The sequence below is a fragment of the Musca autumnalis genome, unplaced genomic scaffold, assembly GCF_047663935.1.
Source record: "Musca autumnalis isolate F117 unplaced genomic scaffold, ASM4766393v1 scaffold_1, whole genome shotgun sequence".
Taxonomy (NCBI): domain Eukaryota; kingdom Metazoa; phylum Arthropoda; class Insecta; order Diptera; family Muscidae; genus Musca; species Musca autumnalis.
This window is the reverse complement of record NW_027411644.1, coordinates 105995370-106023286: the sequence shown is the minus strand read 5'-3', so window position 1 is coordinate 106023286 and position 27917 is coordinate 105995370. Positions and strand designations below refer to the sequence as shown.

Here is a 27917-nt window from a genome sequence, read left to right as displayed (position 1 = left end):
TCGGTATTTTTAAGGTTTTAGCTTCATTATCCTACCAAAATGGCTGAAATTTGGTACGTAGTCTTCTTTAGGGGTATAAAACTTTCCTCCAGAATTTTGTCGGTATCGGTCAACACATTCATATAGCCCCCATAGAACGGTACCTCCCGATTTTCGGAATTTTTAAGGTTTTAGCCTCATTATCCAACCGAAATGGCTGAAATTCGTTATTTCGTCTTCCAAGAGTTATAAAATATTCCAGAAGAGTATTATCAGTATAGGTCCACGTCTTCCTATATCCCCATAGAAGCGTACTTCTTGATTTGCGGTATTTTTTAAGTTTTAGCCACATTCTCTTACCGAAATATAGGAAATTTGGTATTTAGTCTTCTTTGAGCCTAAAAACTGTCCGTCAGAAATTTGTCGGTATATATCGACGTTTTGAAATAGCCCCCATAGAATGGTGCCTCACATTGTTTTACCGAAATTGTTGAAATTTTCATACGAGGGCAATTCGGAAACTTCTTAGCCTAGCACAAAAAGCGCGGTATAAACAGAAAAAAGTTAGGTGTTTTAGAAACTTCCATCTCTGTTATGAACACATGTTAAATTTTGTTTCGATCTGGCAACTCCGTCATATAAAAACAGATGTTCAAAAAAGACGCATCCGCAATTTTTTACAATGGAAAAATATAGAAATGCGTGCTGTCATTAAATTTTTACATAAAAAAGTTTATCGGGACAAGAAATTCATAATGATATGGTGAATGTGTTAGGTGAAAGTGCTCCTTCATATGCAACAGTAAAAAATTGGGTTGCTGAATTTAAACGCGGTCGTACAAGCATTGAAGATGAACCTCGTAGTGGACGTCCAAAAACAGCAACAACAACAGAAATTGTAGCCAAAGTGCATGATATGGTATTAAATGATCGACGAATAAAAGTGCGTGAAATTGCTAATATGATGGGCATCTCAAATGATCGAGTCCATTTAATTTTGCATGAAGAACTACAGATGAAAAAGCTTTCTGCAAGATGGGTGCCGCATTTCTTAACAGTCGATCAAAAACGCATAATAATGAACATTTCTCAAGCTTGTTTGGATCGTTTTAAGCGAAATAAAATGGATTTTAAGCGTCGTTTCATAACTGTTGATGAGACATGGATTCACCACTATACTCCAGAGACAAAAGAACAATCCAAACAGTGGACTGAAGCTGGAGGAAGTGCCCCCAAAGAAGGCAAAAGCAATTCAATCGGCTGGTAAGGTTATGGCAACGGTTTTTTGGGACTTCAAAGGTATTTTATTGATTGACTATCTGCAAAAGGGTAAAAAATAAATTCAGAGTACTATTGCAAACCTTTTGGATCAAATAACTGTACAAATTCGAGAAAAACGTCCTGGCTTACAACACAAAAAAATAATTTTTCATCAAGACAACGCACCAGCGCACAAGAGTGTTTTAACAATGGCTAAAATCAACGAATTAAAGTACGAGTTGCTTGACCACCCACCTTATTCTCCTGATTTAGCTCCCAGTGACTTTTACTTGTTCCAAATCTAAAAAAATTCCTTGCTGCCAAGCGTTTTACCTCAAATGAAGATGCAATTACAGTTGTAAACCACTATTTTGAAGACCTTGAGGAAAACTATTTTAATCAAGGTATAGAATTGCTAGAAAAGCGTTGCACTAAGTGTATTGAAGTTTCAGGAGATTATATGAAAAATAAACATATTTTTGAAAAACTAACTATTCTCTTTCATTGATAAGCTAAGAAGTTTCCGAACCGCCCTCGTACACGAAAGGAAACTAATTATTCCATTTTACTTCAATATAACTTGTGGTGGAGGGTATAACAAGTTCGACCCGGTCGAACTTAACGCCGTTCTTACTTGTTTTTACATACAACATTTTTAAACCTTTATACGAGGGCTGCACGATAACTTTCTGGCCTAGGCAAGACTGCGTGTTGCCTGGTGCCATTTGACATTTTGACAGTTTGACAGTTTTTAGTCTAAACGTGCTCAGGATAGTTTGACATACGACCATGTGTTGTGTTGTTTTCAGTGACTTGAAAAAATCACTTTGCAAAAAAAATTGATTTTACTTGTGAACGTTTTCGTCCGATAATTTTTCACAAATTTCGACGTGGATAATCACGGCAAGAGTGCATCGATCTTAAATCTTTGTATAAAATACCATTCATAGCGCTATGAAAAACTTGTTTAATGAATTCAATCGTGGTCGACACTCGCTTAAAAACGAAGGTCGTAAGGTTCGACAAAAAATTGCCCTTGTGCCAGAAAAAATTACCACGTGCATGAAAGATAATGAAAGAGCGCCATGTTTTATATCGTGAGATATAGACATCCTTGGACATTTCTTTCACCAATTAGCATTTTATATCGCATGAACACCTGGCCACAAAAATGGAATTTTTCGTTAGATCCAGCACAATTTAACAATCGCTCAAAATAGGATCTTGTGTGCAAAGAAATTGTGAATAAATACGTCACAGACGACGAATCTTGGATCTATCTCTTAAGCCACACGTTGAAACTTTCATACGAACCTGAACAGCAATCGTCTTTGTGGGTTTTCGAATGCGAGCCAAATCCAACGACAGTTGTTCATGGAAGAAGAACTTCGAAGCAAATGGTCCCCTGTTTCTTCGGTAAAACCTACCATATGGCGACTATACAGCTTGAGCAACGTAGGAGGTTAATTCTGAGTGGTACACTACAATTTGTTTGCCTGAAGCAGAGCTCCGATTTACTCGCGAGTGAAAATTTGGGGGGGGGGTGGTAAGTTTTTTATGGGTGCAATTTTTTGGTGGAGGTGGGGCAAGTTTATTTGATGTTGGGGTAAGTTTTTGTTGCAATTTGACCCCCTCAAATTGCTCGAATTCAAGAAGAGTTTCACCCGCGAGTGGAATTTGAGCGAACTAGAGCGAGTATTCGGAGCTCTGGCCTGAAGCCTCCGGAGAAATTCGAAAAACGAAAAAGAGAGGACGTATCATTCTGCATCAAGACCAGTGTGACCAGATTTAAAAAAGTGTTGCAGCTAAATCAGCATTAAAATAATGCTAAAAAATGCTAAAATAAATATTAAAATGCTAAAAAATAATGCTAAATTTAAAAACGTTATTTTTTAATAAAATATACCCTCCACCATAGTATAGTGGGTATATTGAGTTTGTTTTTCCGTTTGTAGCGCAGTGAAATAATTATTTGCGACCCTATATTCATAATAAGAGTAAAATTCTTAGTCGATCTATGCATGCCCGTCCGTCTGTGGTAATCATTCTGGCATCCACAAAAATTGAGATAGGACACTGAATTTTTGGAAAGATCCGTCTTTTGCTTGCAGGCAGGTCAAGTTCGAAGATGGACTATATCATTCCATATTTTGATACAGCCCCTATAAAACTGTACCGGCCGATTTCAAGTATAATGCTGTTTTTGGCTACATTTTCAGGCTGAACTGGCAATGATTTGGTATTTAAGGTTCCAAAAACCTTATCCGCCAAAAGTTTGGACGAAGAGTCCACGTTATGGAATATTTTTTAGCTACATCTTCAGACCGAATTAGTTATAGATTGGTATTTAGGGTTCCTTGTCGTAAAAAAACCTATCTACCAAAAAATGCGGACATAGGTTCTTGTTTTTGGAATAGCCCCATATAACGGAACCAACCGATTTCGGGTATCTTTTATGTTTTTAGCTACATTTTCAGACCGAATAAGCCGAAATTAAGAATTTAGGGTTGTCAAAAAACGTCTCCATTAAAAATTGGGGACATAGGTCAATGTTTTGGAATATGCCCCATAAAAAGGTACCGACTGATTTAAATTATTTTTGGGTGTCATTTTGGTTCAAAGTGGTTAAGCAACTCCTTCACCATAAATCACAGTCACATCGGATTTAGTTTGTTTTTTACATTTTCGGGCAAAATTGGATGTCATTTGGTATTTAAAGTTCGCAGTAGGTAAGAACTTCCTCATCGAAAATTTAGTGCATATGCCCATTAGGGCTATAACCAAAAAAATACCACCACATAGCCGTGTAGAGCATGGAAAACTATTATGAAATAAGGTGTAAATTTTTCTCTATCGCGAAAAAAGTTTCCGCACCAAATGCATTGAAGTTCAGTAATGCATTTTTTAATTTTATCTGTTATAACAACATATTTGCTTTTCATTAAAATTTTTATTTTTTGTAATCTAATTTGAAATCATTATCAAACCGTTCTGGACCAATTTGTCCTCAAATCGCGCCATTTCGGAGCATATTAGGAACTTTTGACACTATCGCAATGTTTGGTTTTTCTTTATAAACTCGTGAATTTTATGTTTATATTTTTTTACCTATCGGTCAAGAGAATATGGAGTCATTTGCAACGAATTCGCGAAAGTTACAGGCTGTTTTTGTTGACTTGGCCTGTGAGAGTCGTATTTGTTTTCTACAAAAATACAACACTAGTACCATGTGGGGAATTTTGTCCTAATAATGAAAACGCGTTTCTAAGATCGATTCAGTGAAAAAAGTTCCCGCACCGACCGTGATTACAAAAACCCTTTTGATATTTTTTCTACTTAAAATTTTAAATTTGCTTTGTTAGAATAAATATTTATAGAAAATAAATACAATTCTCACAGGCAAAGTCATTAAAACGGTCTGTAACTTTCGCGAATTTGTTGCAAATGACACCATATTCTCTTGTCCGCTAGGTACAATAAATATAAATATAAAATTCACGAGTTTATAAAGAAAAACGAAAAATTGCAATAGTGTCAAAAGTTCCTAATATGCTCCGAAATGTCGCGATTTGAGAACAAATTGGTCCAGAACGGTTTGATAATGATTTTAAATTAGATTACAAAAAAATAAAAATTTTAATGAAAAGCAAATATGTTGTTATAACAGATAAAATTAAAAAATGCATTACTGAACTTCAATGCATTTGGTGCGGAAACTTTTTTCGCGATAGAGAAAAATTTACACCTTATTTCATAATAGTTTTTTATGCTCTTCAAGGCTATGTGGTGGTATTTTTGATATTTGCAAAAAAATGCAAAAAGTTATATCCCTAATGCCCATGTTGTGTTATAGCCCACATATAACGGTTCCGCTCTATTTCATGTAGTTTCAAGTTTTTAGAAGACTGAATTATTAGTATTTGGGGATGCTAACTATTCCATATCAGTTCTGAAGATTTCATGGTGGAGGGTATAACAAGTTCGACCCGGCAATATTAACGTTTTTACTTGTTTTATTGTATTTGCTTATCCACATTTTATAAAAAGGTACTAAAATACCTCAGATTTCGTGGATAGAATAATGCTAAATTAATATTGAAAAAAGCTAAGAAAAATGCTAAATGCTAAATGGAAATTTTGCGGCTAAATACAAAAAAATAATGCTAAATTTAGCTGCAAAAATGCTAAAATGACCACACTGATCAAGACAATGCGAGCTCTCACACATCGATTCAAACCAGTGCACAGAGGGGAAACATAGGCCTAAAGTTGCTCAAAACTCAAAATATGAAAATCGATTTTTTAAGAAAAAAATGTTGATAAACGACGACCTGACTCTTTTCTGCATGTGCTATAACCATCGTCGACTTTGTAAGATTAACCAATCCAATAAAGCAGTCGATTGAACCCAGCCATACTGAAAACAAAAAGTAAATTTTCGAATACTAAGAAATTAGGTGAACATTAATATGAAATTATTTTCGCGAAAATTTATGTATTTCAAAATTTATTGTTTTTGTACAGTCTCCGAATAAGATTAGCTTTTAAAATTTTCAGATTGTGTTTACATCTTTGCTCTTTAATAATGTTGATACATATCTTCTTTTATGCAAATTTTTTATGATAGTTTTTAAGATTACTAATATTTCAATAGAGAAAAAGTCTATTTTCCCGTCGTTTCCCGACCACAGTTTCTTCTAATGTTTTATGCGCTTGAGTCTCAAATATCAGATTCAATCATAAAAAATTGCGCATATTTGCGCCATTCCGAAAAAATCTATTTTTCTCAACTTAGGCTCAAAATATAAAAATTATATGCAAAAAAAAATAATGCAAGATATTTTTCAAAATGTATAAATATTTTGTTTTCAGCGTTCGCCAAGACTTCTTATTTTATTTGTGAATACATCAGATTCACCATAAAAACTAAATTCTATGTTTGCGACATTCAGAAAAAAGCGATTTATTTTCAAGTAAAATATGAATAATGATTTCAAAATTTTGAAGCAACCTTTTACAAAAATTAATATTGATAAATTTAGTTCTTTACAATGGAAACGGCAAAATTGTATGTTGATTTGTACCCCTGGCATCCGATGTCCACAACTGTGCATATGATATTAATTCATGCTCCTGCAGTGATATACAATGCCATTGTTCCTATAGGGCAATTGTCCGAAGAAGCCGCGGAGGCTAGAAACAAGCATTTTCATTTATATAGACAACAAGTCATACGAATTTTTTCCAGAATTGACTGCAATATGGATGTTTTGTACAGGCTTCTTCTTACCTTGGTTCCTTTCTTTGTATCAACACGTATTGTTTCCAAGAGAAATAGGCAACATTTTACAACAACTGCTTTGTCGTTATTACAGGACCATCTTTAAGAACTCAAATTCATTGGTATATTTAATTTTCACAATTATATAATAGTTTAAATATATATGTATTTATAATATTACATAATAAATTTGATTTTTTTTAAGATTATCATATATGTACCAAAACTTATAAGTTTATGAGGTGTTAGGTTGGGGAATATAATTGAATATATCTTGACTTAAATAGTTTAAACAAATTTTGCCACTCAAAAAAAAAACAATAATTTAAAATCAATATTTTTGTCTGTTGTTTAAAAAATATATATGGAAGCTACATGTACATCTGAACCGATTTGATCTAAATTCTATCAACATAGTCCTAGTGAAAATTTAGGATACATTTTCGGTGCAACATTAACAAAAATTTAAATAAAAACTATATGTTGGGACTACAAATAAATCTGGACTGATTTGGACCAAATTAGGAATACTTTGACATCAGCTAAGTTTGGACGCATTATTTAACTTTCCGGATCTATCAAATGTATATAACGCTTTTTGTGTATGATTTATCTAAACTCGGATGCCAATATATATGGGAGCTGTATCTAAATCTGGACCAATTCTCACTATTTTCTGTATAGTTAGTCTTTAGACCGAAAATATGATTTGTGCCAAATTTTACGTCAATCGGACTACAAATGAGCGTGTTAGGAGTTTTAATCAACTTTTAACATACATTTCCCCTCTGTGCAGTGCACAGTGGTGGGACTTACATGGGAAGATGTGACAAAAATACTTCTAGATAATATATCGAACTGAAATTTTTATCAATGGGTCCTCGTGGCCTTAAAATTCTCTATCAAAAATATTGGAGTCCTTGGTCCACGTTTTCGTGTGGTTCCCATATAACGAATCATCCTGAGTTGGGGTACTTCACTGTTATGGACACATTGTTTAACCGAATTCGCTGTAATCCGGTACTAGGTGTTCTTATAGCATAGTAAAACTCCCCGAGAAAAATTGTCAATATTGGTCCATGATTTGCTATACTCCTTACATGATTTCTATCTCAATTTAATGTATATAACATATGATTTTCGTCGCCAGAAGATGCTGTAAAAGCGCTCAAATACAATAAAAATATTGTTGATTGTAAATATTCGCGTTTTCATCGTTAGGCCAGAAACTTATCGTGCAACCCTCGTATAGGTACTTACCTAATGAAAAACAAGTAAAAAACGTCCGACATGAAATATTCTGAACTAATATGGAATAATTAGTTTGCTACACAGAAAAAAATATTTCAAGAATTTTTACATATTTTCGTTCGTAATGTAGTTTTTTCATACTGTTCAGGTACCTCCATAAGATACATGCACAGTTTCTTATTTCCATCCGAAAGCCACTATTTTTCCCCATATTCCAATATTTGCTCTCATATTTCCTCTCTTGGTTGGTAAATGCTCACAAATTGGTTCTCAATATGACGAAGCCCAAATTAGGACCACATCGGTTGATCAGTTCGAGAGTTATCGTGCGCTCCATCCACTGCATATGGTGCCATAGCGGTTGTTTACACCTTTCGGGTTGCTTTCTCTAGAAGTATGGACTTGCCCCTGGAAAAATGTTTTTCGTCGTAATTGAGGCAGCGAATGCAAGTTGCTTAAACAAAAATCAAAGTGATAATACGACAGCAGGTCTTAAAGTGAACTTATCCGAAATTTTGTGTGGGAAGCACCCGAAGGAGTGGACAAATATAGTCCATATTCGAACCTGATGTACATCTCGTATATATATTGGGATGTGTAAAGTATGGACCAAATCGCTCACTCCCTTCAAGAGTTATCGCACAATTTTTTTGAACAATAGGGGGGGGGGGGGTATAGCCCTGTACATTCCCTGAAAATTGCAGAAAAATCGGTTCAATGCTTTTGTAGATGTGACATTAAAAAAAGTGAGCGTAAAGAGTACGTGGTCAATTTTTCGAAAAAAAAAAACAAAACAAAAAAAATTATAGAGGTCCAGCCGTTCTCAACCGATGCAATAGTCAACGAACGACATTCGATTTTATTTTTAAACCGAAAGCATCGTTTTTGCTGCTTTTTCCAAGTAGCAAAAATATTCACATTATGCCATTTAAAAAAAATTGCCTGACATATTCCGTACCGTTATTGAAATGAGTAGTGAAAGATGAAGAAGAGCAAAATTGGTTGATAACCCTCATTCATGCCCTTAAATAATTAAAATTTGACAAGCCTAATTTATTTCGGATTTTATTTCCTCTAATTCTATGGAATTATCGAAACAACAATAATATCTGAGTGATGCTTGTTACATTTTGTTACCAATTTTTTTTTCATACCTGAGCTTGGAAATAAATTAGAGGTTAATTAACATAAACGTGTTTGGCAGTCAACGGCCAGCTGCAGTGTTGAGGGAAAAGAATGTATTTATTTTTTGTTGGCCTCAAACTGGTTTCACAGTGACGTGCGTGAACTTCAACCAAAACCACATTATTTTGTTTATGAACGCGTTTTTGTTATGTTTTATTGTTAAGAAATTATGAAAGCAAAATAAGCTTAAAAATTCATAAGAAATTACAATTGTAGGTAAAGTACAAATTGGGCTTAAAGAAATGTTATTCTCTAGCATATTGAATTTTTATAGCATGGTTTACAGAGAAAATAACCCCAATGTGCGAATGACGTTTTTGCTGTACGTCTGATGTATAGTTGGGTAAAATTATGAGATAGAAATAAATTAAGAGAATTTTGAAACAAGTGTTTTGCTTTGTACTTTATCATATTGAATATTTTTGCAACGAAAGAGTTTTAAAAATATCAATTTAAAAAAAATGGAAAACAGTCAAATTCGAAAATTCGATTTTTAACCAAAAATGGACCATTAAACGGTCAAAAAATTTTTATTGAAAATTCTCTTATTTAATGACAAATTGTTGATGTATCAAAAAGTCCACAAAAATATATGAAGACTAATCACAAAATGTCAGTCATTTCGTGTGGATAATGTGGCTAAAACCATCAAAATACCGAAAATCGGGAGGTACCGTTCTATGGGGGCTATATCAAAACGTGGACCAATACCCACAATTCTCTGTACGTATTTCGCAGCCCTGCAAAGGACTAAATAACTTCGGTTGGATAATGTGGCTAAAATCTTCAAAATACCGAAAATCGGGCGGTACCGTTCTATGGGGACTATATCAAAACGTGGACCTATGCTCATACTTTTTATTAGAAAAGTTTTTTGTTCACTGGGATGCCTCAATGCAAAAATTCACCCAATTTGGTCGAGAAACTTAGGTAAAATCTTCACAATAGCGTAAATAGGAAGGTACCGTTATATCAAAACTTGGAGTTATTCCCATAATTTTTATCGGGAAAGTTTTTTTTGTCAACTGGTAAACCTGCAATTCAAAATTCATCAAATTTGGTCTATAAATTTAGCTAAAATAATCAAAATATCGAAAATTGGGGAGTAGGGTTATATGGGGGCTATACCAATTTTTTGACCTCTACCAAAATTCATCAACCAAAATTCATCAACCTACGCCAACTCCTTTTATTTTTGGTCACCGTTTACATGAACTCGCGACATAGTGTGACGTGATTTTTATTTTTTACAGTTTTGCCTGCAATATACATATGTATGTACGTATTTATGTGGGCAAATTGATTTATACTTTCATAATTTTTTCAATTTCCACGAACATTTATTTTTGCTGTACTTTATGTCTGTAGTGCCTTCTATCTGTCTTCATTCACCATGGTGACTAAATTTTCGGAAATTTTCTTTATTGATATGGACTTAGATAAATCTTATATTCGTGTACTTGTTCTTTAATCCGAACTAGCGACATTCCTACCTACGACTGTGCAAGCGCAGCCGAAAATTCGTAAATTGAACTTTCCTGTAAAAATATTAAAATCTTTTACAAAGTATGTCGGCATCTTTTTTTCGCTTTCATTTTTCTTCCGCTTAGAAACAGTTTCTTCTTAATTATATTAAAATTTTCATTTTAACAATATGTTAATTATCTTTTGTTAAATATCAATAAGTTTTGAGTAATTCGGGTTCATTATACTGCAATATTTATAAATGAATAATTAGGAAATTTTATTCAGATATGTATAAAGAACATTTTATTTTCTTAACTTGATCATATTTATTACCAACGAAAGATAAGCTGCTAATACTGACAACAAATTGTCACGTTTTAAATTATTAGGAAATTTGAGTGCGAAATGAAAAGATGTACCGCCAAAATTACAAAATAATAAAATCATTTTGTTTATTCTGATGTTCATCTTACGAATATACGACTCTTTGTAAACGAGTTTGTACAAACCTCAATTTATTTCAATTAAATTTATGTGTATAAAAAAACAAATGTGTACAATATAAATTAACGATAAATTACAAAACAGTTCTTTACATGGAACTCTTAAGGACGATATAAAAAAGAAAATATAACACAAATATTTTAAGATTGGCATGATAAAAACAACGTCAGCTAGACGTTTTTATACTCTCCACCATAATATTGAGGATATAATTAAATTGTGTCATTCCGTTTGTAACTCATGGAAATATTCATCGGAGACCCTATAAAGTTATATATAAGTTATATAAAGTATATATATTCTTGATCAGGGTAAAATTCTATGTCGATATAATGACGTCCGTCTGTCCGTCCGTACGTCTGTTGAAATCAAGATACAGGTCGCAAATTTTTAGATAGAGCTTTGTAATTTGGTATAGAAGTTTCTATTATTCCTAGGATGTTTGGTATTGCAAATGGGATATCTCGGTTCAAACGGTACCGACCGATTTTCGGTATTTTGAAGATTTTAGCCTCATTTTTAAACAGAAATACCTGAAATTACCAAACTTAGTCTTCGTTGGGGGTATAAAACTTTCCCCCACAAATTTGCTGGTATAGGTCCACGCCTTCATATAGCCCCCATAGAACGGTACCTCCCGATGTTCGGTATTTTGAAGGTTGTGGCCACAATAATCCACCATATGAAATTTGTCGGTATAGTTCCACGCCTTCATATAGCCCCCATAGGATATACCTCCCGATTTTCAGTGTTTTGAAGGTTGTGGCCTCAATATTCTTCAGAAATGGCTGAAATTTGGTACTTAGTCTTCATTGGGGGAATACAACTTTCATCCAGAAATTTGTTGGAATAGGTCCACGCCTTAGTATAGCCCCCATAGAATATACCTTCCGATTTTCGGTGTTTTGAAGGGTTTAGCCTCATTGCCACACAGAAATGGCTGACCTAGGCTTCTTTATTACTGAATAAATAAATGAAAATGAAATTTGGTACTTAGAACGGTACCTCCCGATTTTCGTAATTCTGAAGGTTTTGACGTCAATATCTCACCGAAAGACTGAAATTTGTTACTTAGTCTTCCATGGATAATTATCAGTATAGGTCCGCGGGTTCCTATATCCCCCATAGAAGCGTACCTCTTAATTACACTATGCAACACTGAAAATGCAAACAACTTCTAGTATGCATTTTTTAAAGTACATATTTAGACTACAAAAACCCTAGTAGAGTTTTGTCCTGTCAGATCCAGTTCGGATTTTATGGCCTCATCTAAACCGGGCTAAATCTACGCTTTTTTGCATTTATCAGGCCTTTATCTCAGAAATGAATAGGAATTTGGCCTTGCTATCTTTAGCAATATTGTAGCCCTAAACTAGTAGAACTTATCTTTTGAAAAAACTCCATCTACGGCATCAAAATCTATAAAATATAGAAAATCTTACATAATTGCTGAAATTCTGGTCAGTATCGGCTAAACTATTGGGAGTTGAACCAAGTAACCTTTTGAAAAATCTTCCAAATAAAGTTCTCAACAATTCTTTAGAACATTCTGAAACTCTAAAATGCTTTCTTTATGTTTTTTCAGCGGTATTTTGCATCCTATCTTTTACAACACGTATTTCAAACCCAGTTCACACCAACAGTATATTTTCGCATTTCGGATTTCACTACATTATTGACATTTTTATTAAATCGTCGTTGAAAAATGTACTGAAAACAACGGCATAGAGGCATTTTACAACAATGACATATTCTGAAGAGTTGTATATTACATCCCGGGAATATTTTTCCAAAAGAAAATATAATATAAAAATTGTGGAATTTTTGCATATATTTTGAAATTTGTGGCAATAAATGTAGTTTTTCGAGTTCATTATTTCTCCAAATTTTTTATTCTTGTCCTTATCTACAAATTTGCTTCAGATGTCAGAAGGAAATTCGCATTGGTTTCAGAGATATAGCCCCGAATTTCTTTAAAAACGCAATATTTAACCATGTTTATATGGGGCCATAAAATACGAGCTGGATCTGACACAACAAAACCCAACTAGGGTCGTTTAGGTCTGTACTTTCAAAAAATCCACAGTTCGAATTGTTTGCACAAAATCACCTTAAAAATGTTGCACAGTGTTATCGGTATTTTGAAGGTTTAACTGAAATATCGGAAACATGGTATTTAGCCTTCTTTGAGTCAATATATCGTCGTTTTGATATAGCCCCCATGGAACGGTATCTCCCGAATTTCGGTATTTTCAACATTGGCCCCATTGTTTTACCGATCTTGCTGAAATTTGGTATTTAGTCTTCTTCATAAACGAAAGAAAACTAATTGTTCCATTTTACTTCAATGCAACTCGTGGTGGAGGATATAACGCCGTTTTTACTTGTTTGTGTATAGCATTACCTTAACGGAAACCTTGTTAGGTTTCGAAAAAATCGGAGAGGCGTTTAAATTTCGTAAAAATATCAAACTTGGCAATATGGATTAAAATCTTAGTGAATATGGGATCTGGGAATTGAAGAAGCAGCCCGGAAAATTCGGCAAATTGGGGGGGACAGTACAATACGTGGTCAGCAGACCAAATTTTTGGCGCTTCATAAGTTTGAAGATGAGCAATATCGGTGTACACCTTACGGTACCTCCCCCACAAAAGTTCAAAACTCTCGCTAAAATGGTGCTCACAATAACTCTCGAAGGCAGAAACCGAGTTGGTCCATACTTTGCACATTGTAATATTTCTTCGATCTTATTAAAAAATTCGAATATGGACTAAAATAAAAATAAAATTTCAGAAAAGTGCACTTTAAGAGCTGCTCTCAAATCGCTTTGAGTTTTGTTGTAGCCACTTGTATTCACTGTCCCCATTACGATAGTACAAGCTTTTTTAGGGGCAAGTCCATACTTCCTGAGAAAATGGTCCGAAAGGTGTAAAGAACCCCTATCCAACTGATCAAGCGATTTGGTCCAAAATTTGGCCTTCGTAATATTTTGTTCTAACTTAGTTTAAATTTGAAGATGTGCAATATAGGTCCACAACATGCGGTACTTCTGGTACCTCACTCAAATGGTACGCGCGATATCTCTTGAACGGACCAACCAATTTGGTCCAAACATTGGATCTCCAAGTATTTTGTCCAAATTTAGTTAAACTTCTAAAATGGTCCATATCGGCCTTCTCCTTAGGGTACCTCCCCCACAATAGTTCAACATTTTTGTTTAAGTGCAATTTAGGATTTGTTCGAAGATCCTCTGAAAATTTATACTGATGCTACTGCTTGTGGTCCTGTTATTCCAAAACATGGACTTATGTTGACAATGTTTGGTCTAGAAGATTTGCGACCACTAAGAACAGCAAATGTCAAATTACCGCTATTTCGCTAAAAAACGTAGCTAAAATTCTCTAAATACCGATAATCGGCATGTACTGTAATATGGAGGCCAAACCAAAACTTGGACCTGTGTTTAAATTTTTTGATAGAGAAGTTTTGTGACCACAGAGAACTTCAAATGCCAAATAACAGGTAGTTTGGTGAAAAATGTAGCTAAAATCCTTAAAATGCCTAAAATCGGGAGGTACCATTATGTGGGGGGGGGGGCTATACTAAAGTTTGGGGTATATCGACAAAAAGTGGTGGAGAAGTGTTGTGACTGACTTCTTTCTTACACCGAAATGGCTTAAACATTCCTAAAGAGAATTGGCGGTATAAATCCACGATTTAATATAACCCCCATATAGCGGTATAGCCCGATTTTTATACCCTATACCACAATGTGGAAAAGGGTATTATAAGTTTGTTTTGGTAAAAATTCATGTAACACCGCGAAATATTCGTCGGAGACCCCCAATGTGGTATACCAATCTTCATATCTCGACGAGATAAAGCGATTTTGAGATGTGTGTCTGTCCGTCCGTCCGTCCGTCCGTCTGTCCATTATAAATTGTAAACACGCTCCAGGCCGCAATTATGGACCGATCGTCACGAAATTTTGTACGGAGGTCGGGTTCAGATCAGAATAGATCCCTATTCTTATTGGTGATGATCGTGAAATATTTAGCGGGTGAAATGGACCAAAAACATAATATTTATCAAATTTTCTAGCGGCTCTGTAGGTCTCAATAATAGTCCGATCAACGCGTAATTTTAAATAAGGTAAGAGTATAGCACAAAGGAGAAGCTTGCAATTTGTGATGGCGATCGGATAATATTTAGAGGGTTAAATGGACCAAAACTTTTGTGTGAAAATTGTGAAAATTTTTAATAAACAGCTTATATCTTAATTCCCGGAAGTGATATTCCGGACAAGTGAGATATACTTGAAAGTGGAACGCTTGACCTTTCAATTGATGCCAATTATGTTGGTGTGCATGATCAGATAACAGAGTTACAGTCTAATATATTCCGTTATTTGTTTGTAATGTAATAATAAACTCGGTAGAAGTTGCAATTATACATCAATAGTCACGAAATTTTGCACCGGGTAAGAGTATAGGTCGAAAAAGATGCCTTTGAATGATGCTCTGATATTCTTTAGCGGGTGAAATGGACCATTACTTTTGTATGAAAAATATAAAAATTTTATTTTTGGTCGATATTATAATTTCTTGAGGACATATATATTTCGCAAAGTAGCCTACATATGGAAAAAAACTACTGACCTTTCCTCTGATGTAAATTGCAAAAAAGTGTTTGCTAGATAACGGGCCTACTGCCTAATATATAATGGGTTCTGTGTAGTGAACCACATTTTTATCCCATGCTACATATTGTCTCTCCAAAAGTTTATGTAACACCACGAAATATTCGCCCTAGACCCCTTATTTATTATGCCAAAATTCATATTTCGACGAGATAAAGCGATTTAGCGATGTGTGTCGGTCCATTAAAAATTGTAAACAAGCTTAAAGCCGCAATTATGGACCGATTGTAACGAATTTTTTAAGGAGGTTCGGTTCGGGCCAGAATAGAAATGATTAGTTTTTGATGATGATCGTGAAATGTTCAGGGTATGAAATAGACCAAAAACAAAATTTTAACCAATTTTGTAGCGGCTCTGTAGGTCAAAATAATAACCCGCAAAATTATAAACAAAGTTTGAGTTTATGATGAAGAAGATGCGTACAAACCAACGTGAAGATCAGTTAATACTTAGCGGGTTAAATGGACTGAAACTTTTGTGTGAAATTGGTAAAAATTTCAATAACGTAGCGGTTAAACAACGGAAGTTGTAGTACTACATAAGTGGGTTTCATTACATTTTAGTTTGTGTGAACTAAATTTTCGTTTCCTGCTACAAAAATGTCTTTGTCATGCTTGATAACTTTTTGGTTTTGGTCATAAGTATTATACATTACATCTCTGATATTTGATAATTAAATTTTCACAATCATTGAAAATAAGTTCCGTGGAGAGCGATTGTCCAGGGATAGTGGTATAGGGTATCCCATAGTCGGCTCCGTCCGACTATAGACTTTTCTTACTTGTTTTTTGTATTTCGTGAGTTCTTTGTCACATTTTTGGACCAAATGTGGATACAAAAATTTTATCGGAAAAGGGTCAATACAGGGCAATGTTATGGTAGGACAACGTGGTGGAGGAGCTTCGTGCTTTCATAAACTAATTATGCCATTTAACTTTAATAGAACTGTTGTTGGAGGGTATAAAAAGTTCGGCTCGATCTTAACTTGTTTTCAATTGTTCTTTAAATGTATAGGTTCTTGAAGATATTTATAATTAGTGTTCGACAAATTTTTATTGATATAAATTTAGAAGTTTAATCTAAACCCAATAGGAGGTACAGTAGAATCTCGATAATGTAATCCAAGGGAACGGCATCGATAATTCGTATAAAATGCGAATTATCGAGGTTTTCGATTTAGCGAGCTTAAAATGCGAAGGAAATGACTTCAAGGGACCAACAGCTTATACGAATTATCGAGAATTTCGATTTATCGAGGTACGAATTCTCGCGATTGTACTGTAATAGTAGACCACTGTCGTACGGCGATATAAATTTAACCCCCCAATTTTTAGTGTTATTACTATCGAAAGGGATGCATGGGTTTACCTTGGGTTTTGTGACGATCAAGGATTCGCAGATGATGCTAATGATTTCTAACACGTTCCCATTCTCGGATTTTAGAAAAGTTAGATCTTAAGAATATTTTTCCAAGCGAAGGACATGATTATTAAGTTAGTTGAGATCAGTCCCGAGATCACACAGTCTTCTACCAAGTTCGTTTAGTATACGTTTCTCCGTATCTTATTATACCCTCCACCATATTATGAAAGGTATAATTAAATTTGTCATCCCATTTGTAACACATCGAAATATTCATCGGAGACCCTATAAAGTATACATATTTTTGATCAGGGTAAAATTCTAAGTCAATATTACAACATCCGTCCGTCTGTTGAAATCAAGATACAGCTCGCAATTTTAAAGATAGAGCTTTGTAATTTGGTATAGAAGTTTCTACTAGGATGTTTGGTATTGCAAATGGGCTATATCGGTCCACGTTTTGATATAGCCCCCATAGAACGGTACCACCGGTATTTTGAAGGTTGTAGCCTCATTATCACACCAAAATGGCTGAAATTTGGTATTTAGTCTTTGTCTTCATATAGCCCCCATAGAACTGTACCTCCCAATATCCGGTATTTTGAAGGTTATGGCGTCAATTTTCCACAGAAATGGTTGAAATTTGTTATTTAGTCTACGTTGGAGTTAAAAACCTTTCCCCCAGAAATTTGTCCGCACAGGTAAACGCCTTAATATAGCCCCTATAGAACGGTACCACCCGATTTTCGGTATTTTGAAGGTTGTGGCCTCAATAATCCACCGAAATGGCTCAAATTTGGTATTTAGTTTTCGTTGTGGGTAAAAAACTTTGCCCCAGAAATTTGTCCGCACAGGTCCATGCCTTAATATAGCCCCCATAGAACGGTACCTCCCGATTTTCGGTATTTTGAAGGTTGTGGCCTCAATATTCCACCGAAATGGCTCAAATTTGGTGTTTAGTCTTCGTTGTGGGTATAAAACTTTCCCCCATATGTTTGTCGGTACAGGTCCTGGCCTTAATATAGACCCCATAGAACGGTATCTCCCGATTTTCCGTATTTTGAAGGTTGTGGTCACAATAACCCACCGAAATGGCTTAAATTTGGTATTTAGTTTTTGGTGGGGGGTATTCAACTTTCCCCTCTAAATTTGCCGGTATAGGTCCACGCATTAATATAGCCCCCATAGAACTGTATCTCCCAATATTCGGTATTTTGAAGGTTATGGCCTCAATAATCCACAGAAATGGCTTAAATTTGGTATTTAGTCTACGTTGGAGGTAAAAACCTTTCCGATTGAAATTAATCGGTATAGAACGGTACCTCCCTATTTTCGTAATTCTAAAGGTTGTGACGTCAATATCCCACCGAAATGACTGAAATTTTTTATTTAGTCTTCCATGGTGTTATAAAATACTCCAGAAGAGAATTATCAGTATTGTTAAGAATTATCAGAATTATTATCAGTATAGGTCCACGTCTTCCTATATCCCCCATAAAAGCGTACCTCTTGATTTTCGGTATTTTAAAGGTTTTTTGGCGCATTATTTTACTGAAATATCGGAAATTTGGTATTTAGAAATTTGTCGGTATAGATCGACGTTGTGATATAGGCAACATAGAATGGTACCTCCCGAATTTAGGTATTTTTAAGGTAAGCCACATTGTTTTACCGAAACAATAAAATCTGGTATTTAGTCTTCTTCATAAATTGTTCCATTTTACTGCAATACAACTCGTGGTGGAGGGTACAGCAAGTTCGGCCCGACCGAACTTAACGCCATTCTTACTTGTCTTTAGCATGGTTTTAAATTAATCCAGTAGGCTATCGTTTAATTATGTAAGTCGATCGTCCAGAATCTGCATAACTTGGAAATGTTAGTCAGACGAACTATATGTTTTGGAGGCGTTACAAAGGGATTTTTGTGAGAAACTTCCTCTATCACGGTTTGGGAGAAGTACATTATCGATATCATCAAATATATCTGCAATAGTCTGTCTGGTTACTTTCCCAGCAAGAATTGTCCAGCAAAAAACTTTCTCAGAGAGTAAGGAGTAAACAAACACCTTCCCTGCAAAAACTTGCAAGCAATCAGCTGATTTGCCAAAACACACCAATTTTGCGGCCATTAAAAGAACCAAAGCAAGCAAATATGTTATATTTTATTTAAATTAAAAAATAAAATGACCGAAAAAAGGAATTTTCGATTTTGCAACTTTGTTTTCCAAAACAAAAAAAAAAAAAAAAACACAATTAAGCTTGCTATTTCCACAATAAAATTGTTGTCAATTTGCACAAACATAAATCACCGAATAATTAAAAACACATGATTGATTGTTTTCAGGAAGAAAAGATTTGCAAGTGGTTGCCGGAAGAAATTTGTCCAGCAAGAATTTGCAAACTCTCAGTACTTTTACTGTCAAACTGTCTCTCTCGAATCGCTCTCAACTTTTTGTGTTAACAGACGACTTCCAGCAACAATTGGTACAAATTGTTACAAATTTTAGGGTAACCAGACAAACCTATTATTGAGTAACGGAAAATTCCGAGCGAATTTTTAATTAAAAATTTAAAATAATAATGATGAAATTTGTGTATACATATCGTTTTTTTCCATTTTTGTCACTGGTTCGGAACTATCATTTTCTATGGTGGACATCACAAAGTGTCAAAGTTTCAATGAACTTTTTGAACTAATGACCTTTGAAAAATTATTAAAATATAAATGCCAACAGTTTTATAAAATTTCGCAACAGTTTCGAAACATACATAAGAGTAATTTACTTAATTCTTATAATTATTAAAAATATCACATTATAAATTTTTTAGTTATTAACAAAATAATTTCAAATGTTATATGTACCTAATTATTATAATTTATATTATTATTTTGTTGATAATGAGTGTAAATACCTTTATTTTGATCAGAATTGTTGTTGGTATTGGGATCGTCATCGTTTTTAACATCTGTGACAGCCATAATTTAAAAGCAAAATCTTTGTGAAGATGATTTGAAAAATATTTTACAATTTCACCAGCAAACTTAAATTGACAATTATTTCTTTATTCACTTTTTCCTTATTTATCCACTTGGTTTTTTTTTTATTTTAAATTTTTATAACTGTGGAAAATTTGTGACAATGGCTGTTTTGTTGCACTATACTTTGTTATTGATTTTTGTTTTATTTCTTTCTATGGTTCAATTAATTTTTATTTTTCTTTTGTTGGGGTAAAAAATTCACTAAAAACTCAGACTTTTTTTGTATTAATATCTTCTGCCTTTGTTGGGAATTTCAATTAAGGATCGTTATTTTTTTTCTGTTTTATTTTCTTCCATTAATGAATATGCCTTTTGATTTCTCTGTTTTCTGTTTTTTATTTTTTTTTATTTTGTTACTATGGATAGTGCTGATGAAATGAATATTGAGTAATGGAAGGGTGGGGGCAGCTGGGATTTAAATTTTCTTTGTTCCGCCCGATGATGTTCTTTTCAATTAATTACGATAGGAAAGAGATGTTCTGACAATGGCTTTGTATCGGTTTGAATGTCACGTCTGGACTGGTTCCTCTGGAAACTTTACAAGCATTTTTAAAACCTGGTAAATGAAATGGACGACGACAATTTCATTCATTTCATGTTAGTGGCGTTATTTTTATTTCATTTCATTTCATTTCATTTTATTTTGTTTTTTTTTCGTTTCATGCAAGCCATCTTCATCATCATAATCGTCATCATCATCGTTTTTTAAAGAGGCTGCCATAAATGTGAGGTTTTTTGTTGTTGTTGTGTTCTGTTGTGTTTCTTGATAAATTGTTTAAATAATTATAAAGCAAGGTAAATAAACGCTTGCTGTTGTTGCTTTTGTTTAATAAATGTAATTCATCTAAACTTTTTCCCTCGTTTTTTCGAAGATTGTTTTCAAAGAAAGTACAATTTTATCCATGTGTCTGCTGCTGTTAGCTTCATTTTCCTCCCCATCAGCTTATCTACCAATCTCCCTTGTTAAATCTTATCTTGGACATCATCTGCAGCTGCAGCGAAATCAAACAAGATCAGCCATCCCCATCATTATCATCATCAACATCATTATCATCGTAATCTATTTTATTCTGATATCATTTGCTTTCGACGTGGATTTTGTTATCTCAAACAAATCTTCTCACCGATTAGAGAATGATACGGCAGTTATTCAACGTGCTCCAGAAGTGTTATTTCATGTAAATGTCATTGGGATTGAAATGATTAATTTGTAGATTTCGAACCATCGTTACGGTTAGACCTATTGCCCAAGTAGCATGTTTCTTTTTATACCCTCCACCATATGGAGGGTATAATTAAATTTGTCATTCCGTTTGTAACATATCGAAATATTCGTCGGAGACCCTATAAAGTATATATATAATTGATCAGCATAAAATTCTATGTCGATTTGACCATGTCCGTCCGTCCGTCCGTCAGTGCGTCCGTCTGTCTGTCTGTTGAAATCAAGATACAGCTCGCAATTTTAAAGATAGAGAGTCAAAATTTGGTACAGAAGTTTTTATTACTTGCAGGATGGTTGGTATTGAAAATGGGATATATCGGTCCACGTTTTGATATAGCCCCCATAGAACGGTACCCCCGATTTTCGGTATTTTTAAGGTTTTAGCTTCATTATCCTACCAAAATGGCTGAAATTTGGTACGTAGTCTTCTTTAGGGGTACAAAACTTTCCCCCAGAATTTTGTCGGTATCGGTCCACACCTTCATATAGCCCATATAGAACGGTACCTCCCGATTTTCGGTATTTTAAAGGTTTCAGCTTCATTATCCTACCAAAATGGCTGAAATTTGGTACGTAGTCTTCTTTGGGGGTATAAAACTTTCCCCCAGAATTTTATCGGTATCGGTCCACACCTTCATATAGCCCATTTAGAACGGTACCTCCCGATTTTCGGTATTTTGAAGGTTTTAGCTTCATTATCCTACCAAAATGGTTGAAATTTGGTACGTAGTCTTCTTTGGGGGTATAAAACTTTCCCCCAGAATTTTATCGGTATCGGTCCACACCTTCATATAGCCCCCATAGAACGGTACCTCCCGATTTTCGGCATTTTGAAGGTTTTAGCTTCATTCTCCTACCAAAATGGTTGAAATTTGGTTCGTAGTCTTCCTTGGGGGTATAAAACTTTCCCCCAGAATTTTGTCGGTATCGGTCCACACCTTCATATAGTTCCCATAGAACGGTACCTCACGATTTTCGGTATTTTGAAGGTTTTAGCTTCATTATCACACCGAAAGGCTGAAATTTGGTACTTAGTCTACTTTGGTGGTATAAAACTTTCCCCCAGAATTTTATCGGTATCGGTCCACACCTTCATATAGCCCCAATAGAACGGTACCTCCCGATTTTCGGTATTTTGAAGGTTTTAGCTTCATTATCCTACCAAAATGGTTGAAATTTGGTACGTAGTCTTCTTTGGGGGTATAAAACTTTCCCCCAGAAGTTTGTCGGTATCGGTTCACACCTTCATATAGCTCCCATAGAACGGTACCTCCCGATTTTCGGTATTTTGAAGGTTTTAGCTTCATTATCACACCGAAAAGGCTGAAAATTGGTACTTAGTCTACTTTGGTGGTATAAAGCTTTCCCCCAGAACTTAGTCGGTATCGGTCCATGCCTTCATATAGCCCCCATAGAACGGTACCTCCCGATTTTCGGTATTTTGAACGTTGTGGCCTCAATATTGCACCGAAATGGTATTTAGACTTCGTTGGGGGTACTCAAACTTCCCCTTTAAATTTGTCGGTATAGGTCCACGCCTTAATATAGCCCCCATGGAAAGGTACCTCCCGATTTTTCTTATTTTGAAGGTTGTGTCTTCAATATTCCATCAAAATGGCTGAAATTTGGTATATAGTCTTCAATGTGATATAAAACTGTTCGCCAGAAATATGTCTGTACAGGTCCACGCTTTCATATTGCCCCATTTCTGACTAAAATTCGTCGGTATAGGTCCACCTTTCGATATAGCTCCCATAGAACGGTACCTCCCGATTTTCGTAATACTGAAGATTGTGACGTCAATATCTAACCAAAATGCGGAAATTCGTTATTTCGTCTTCCAAGAGTTATAAAATATTCCAGAAGAGTATTATCAGTATAGGTCCACGTCTTCCTATATCCCCATAGAAGCGTACTTCTTGATTTTCGGTATTTTTTAAGTTTTAGCCATATTCACTTACCAAAATATAGGAAATTTGGTATTTAGTCTTCTTTAAGCCTAAAAATTACAGTCAGAAATTTGTCGGTATAGATCGACGTTTTGAAATAGCCCCCATAGAACGGTGCCTCACATTGTTTTACCGAAATTGCGGAAACTTAGTATTAAGTCTTATTCATACACGAAAGGAAACTAATTATTCCATTTAACTTCAATACAACTTGTGGTGGAGGGTATAACAAGTTCGGCCCGGCCGAACTTAACGCCGTTCTTACTTGTTTTCTTTTCAATGGATACTTTTGATGTGGGGCTTGCTTTTTTCCACTCACAATCCCCAATAGCTTTCACGCATATGCAGTTTTGCGCAAAGCAAAATCAACTAAAAAAGAGTCAATAAAAAAGTGGTGGACTTAAATTTTATACACTCCACCATAAATATTTTAAGCAAAAATGGAGTAGTTAGTTTCTTTTCTTGTCCACAATTTCAGGTACAGGTTGAGGTTCAGGTACAATTTTCCACCACGCATACCCCAAATGTCTAAATTATGCCAGAAAATGAATCTAACAAGTAAAAAGTATCAGTCAGGTTTGCCTCAGTCTAAGTCCCAATTTACATTAGGCGAGTTTTCTTGCGGCAATTGTCAGTTTGTGGGTGAGAGAGGGTGTTGAGAGGCAAAGGGTTACCATATACCTCACCTCTCTCTCCATCAAACTGACAATTGCCGCAAGTAAACTCGCCTAATGTAAATTGGGACTATGTGAATTGAAACTTTCATTCACAAAAATTTTGTATTTAGGGGTTTTCAAAATTTTGTGGCCCTTTTTGTATATTTGAAGTTGCCGACAAAAATTAGAATTAAATTATTAGATTAAAATTAAAGTTCGAAGGGGTTACGGCGGAGGTACTTGAAGGAATGGATCAACATAGTCAGTTTTGGAAGTGGATCTTCTTTTGGGAGTCATAATATCGCTGTAAACAGGACCAAAACAAGTTGCATTTCCATAAGATCTTCGAACAGACCCTAAACTGCACTTAAACAAAATGTTGAACTTTTGTAGGAAAGGGACTCTAAGGAGAAGACCGATATAGACCATTTTAGATGATAACCTAAATTTGGGCAAAATATTAGAAGATCCAAAGTTTGAACCAAATTGGTTGCTCCGTTCAAGAGATATCGTGCGTACCATTTTTCGTGACATTATTTTTTAAGTTTTGGAAGGAGGTGCCTTTCGACTTAAACTAAGTTTGGACAAAATATTACGAAGACAAAATTTTGGACCAAATGGGTTCGAGAGTTATAGTGCGCAGCAGCCACTGCATATGGTGGCATAAAGGTTGTTTTGTACCTTTTGGGGTATTATCTCAGGAAGTATGGAAATGCTTCTAAAAAAACTTTTACCGTCGTAATGGAAGTAGCGAATACAACTTGTTACAACAAAAATCAAATCAATAGTCTTCGTCTGCCTCAAAATCAAAATCTTAATATCCCTGATGATCGGACGACTCCTAATTTTTCAATGTACCTTTTAGGTCATAACTAACAGTTCAACTCGAAAGAGAATTCATTAAATACAATCACTATAAGTGACCTTCATCCTAAAAAGGCAAAAATAAAATAATTTCAGCATGAGCCAGGCTGGGATTCGAACCTGGGTCCCCGACAACGAAGTGTCAAGGTTGCCAGCGTCTTAGCGTTCTAAGCAACCATCAACTTGTCAAAACTTTAGTAGTAGACAATAATTGATGATCAAAAATATTTTATATAGAAGAGCAAATACAAATGACGTAGGAATAAAACTTACCATAGTATTTGTGAACATTGAAAAATGCGATTACCAAGTTGACACTATAGGAAAAGTTTTGATTTTCAATTAACTAACATAATATCGCATTTGCATTTATCAAAATGAATTGCATATACACTAGTTACCAAGCTTAGCCTTCGTCTGCCACAAAAACAAAATCCTAATATGCCTAATGATCGGACTTAACCACCCGTGAGACCCATTAGGATGATGTGTGGGGCTTCAATATACTCCTAATTTTTCAATGTACCTCTTACGTCCTAACAACTCAACTCGAAATAGAATTAATAAAAAATCAAAGTGATTCGAGAGCAGGTGTTAAGCTGAACTTATCCGAAATTTTGTCCCTAAGGCGTGGACCGATAGAGTCCATATTGAAACTCCATCTATGTCTGGTAGAAGTTTCACGACGTGAAAAGTGTCGACCACACCGGTTACTCTTTCAAGAGGTATCGTGCGCACAATTTTTCAAACATTTTTTACCGATATGACTCGTCTTCGAACTTAAATTAAGTTTGGACAAAATATAACGAGAGCCAAATTGTGGACCAAATCGGTTCATCGGTTCGAGAGTTATCTTACGCTCCACCCAGCCAGACAGACGGATGCACATGGCCAAATCGACTCCAAATTGTCTGAAACGGATTTCGTCCAAACATACTTGGGGTCTAAAACCATTATTTCGATGAGGCACATTTTGCCCGTATGAAAGTGTTATACCCTCGTTAGTCTAAAGACTGAGGGTATAAAAATGTCTTGAATCCGACCGTAAAATTTTTGGCAAAGAAGTTTTGTGACCACTGGGAACCTCAAATGTCAAATGAGCGCTATCTCGATAAAAAGTCTACCTAAAATCATCAAAATACCGCAAATCGAAGGTACCGTTATATGGGGGTTATATGAAAGTAGGTCCACACTTGTTGACAAGTGTTGACAATCTGAAATGTCAAATAAAAAATATCAATAAAAATTTCGGTAAAAATGTTGCTAAAACCCCAAAAAGACGGAAAATCAGGAGGTACGGCTATATGGGGGGCAACACCAAAACATGGACCTATGTTGACAATTTTTGATGGAAAAGTTGTTTAATCACTAGGACTCTCAAATGTTAATGTACGAACAGTTCTGTCAAAACTATTAGCTAAAATCCTCAAAATATCGAAAATCGAGAGTTACGGATAGCGAGACGCAAGTCATTCACAAATAATAAAAACAGCACCGGTCCAAGGTGACTAGCCTGAGGGGCACCTGATGGAACACTAATAGAATTAGACAGAGAATTTTTGAAAGAAATAACCTGAGATCTATTTTGTAGATAAGAGGAAATCCAATTCTACAAGTTACGGCTAAATACGATAATACGATTTAGCTTATATAACAATAACGTATGATTAACTCGATCAAATGCCTTACTAAAATCGGTATAAATACCCAGCAAAAAAAGTCCTACCAAAATCATGGGTTTGTATGGAATTTTTCGCAGCCGTAACTACTCACAAACCCCCTATCTTCCCCATTATTTTTACAAGGGCATGTCGCACTCAGTTTCTAGTTATTTTATGACCAATAGAATAACTAGTTATTCTGTGGCCACTAGAAGTTGAAAAGTAAGGTGAAAAAAATTTATTTTTAGAACAGTTGATGTAGAGAATTTGTTTTTAATTCCATCACACTTCTTACTTTTATTTTACTTTATTTTATTTTGCTGTCTGCCCGAATTGAACCCACGAACCCTCTGATTTCTAGCCAAAGACTCTACACACTGTGCCTCGCACACTAATATTAAGGGTTGCTTAAGAACTTAAATGTGCAGTGCACATGTGCAACACGAACTGTTATTTTTAATTAACAAAAAGTCGCGGTTCGACGGTGAGCGTTGAACACACAACCCTAGAATAGGGATAGGCAATGGAAAGCAATAATCGATTTTTCGACTATTCGATTATGGTCTAAATCTAAAAATGCGATTTTTCGGTCTTGCGATTATTTCAGTTGTCTTAAAACTCGACTTTCGACTTTTTCATAACCGCAGAAAATCGATTATAATCGACTATTCGTCGATTTTCGAGTTTTCTTTTGAAACTGTAAAACCGCCAAAAGTGTAAAACCGCCAAGTAAACAATAGGTGTGTTCGTTTACTCAACAATTTGTACAAATTTGTACAAGTTCAGTAACTTCTTGTAATCGTGTAAGGTCTTTTGCATTGTGCTGTAGAGTAAACGAACAACATCCAGTAACAATTTATTTATTTATTTTATTAATCAACTTTATAATAATTCTAAGCCATCAGGTCAATTAAAATGAATTACATTATATTACATATTTGTATGTCATCACTAATTTGTACAAATTTTGAGTAAACGAACACACATAATCCATGGCCAAACTCGAAAATCGATCACAAGATAATCGATTATGCGATTTTCCTTCCAGACAAAAGTCGACTACGATTTTTAGATTTTTGACTGCAAAAAATCGATTAATCGATTAACCGAAAGTCGACTTACCTATCCCTACCCTAGAATTTATAGTCGGACACACACACAAACTGTGCCACCGTTTTCATTAGTTAGTGAGGAGTAAAGTAAGTAGGTTTGCCTTGTAATTTTTTTAAGAAGTAACCCATTACTTTTCAGGTTACTTGTAATGAGAAAAGAAACTTGTTTACATTACTTTGTAATGAGTTACGTAATGACTAACGGATCCGAATTTTTGCTGGGTATTATCTGAATGTTTTCTTTGGACAAACCCATTTATAACAGCAGATGTAAAATGAACTGCTGTTATAACTAATCTTGATGTAGAGAGACCGCTATAAAAGCCATGTTGATAGGGACTGAGAATGGGTTGGACTTCAAGTGAAATTACTTCAGTTACGTGCTTTTCAAAAAATTTTGAAATAGCGCTTAATTTTGCTAT

General features: G+C 34.9%; 2 protein-coding genes across 2 annotated transcripts in view; one reads left to right on the top strand and one right to left on the bottom strand.

Moving 5' to 3' along the window:
- LOC141404037 (uncharacterized) overlaps window positions 1-20555 on the bottom strand; it is a 113973-nt gene extending 93418 nt beyond the window's left edge. Inside the window, exon 1 of the mRNA XM_073987274.1 lies at window positions 19902-20555. Coding sequence (XP_073843375.1) covers window positions 19902-19968 — 67 coding nt within the window. The 5' untranslated portion in view covers window positions 19969-20555. The remainder of the gene's footprint in view (window positions 1-19901) is intronic.
- DCAF12 (DDB1 and CUL4 associated factor 12-like protein) overlaps window positions 1-27917 on the top strand; it is a 398057-nt gene that overhangs the window by 329332 nt on the left and 40808 nt on the right. The window lies entirely within an intron of this gene.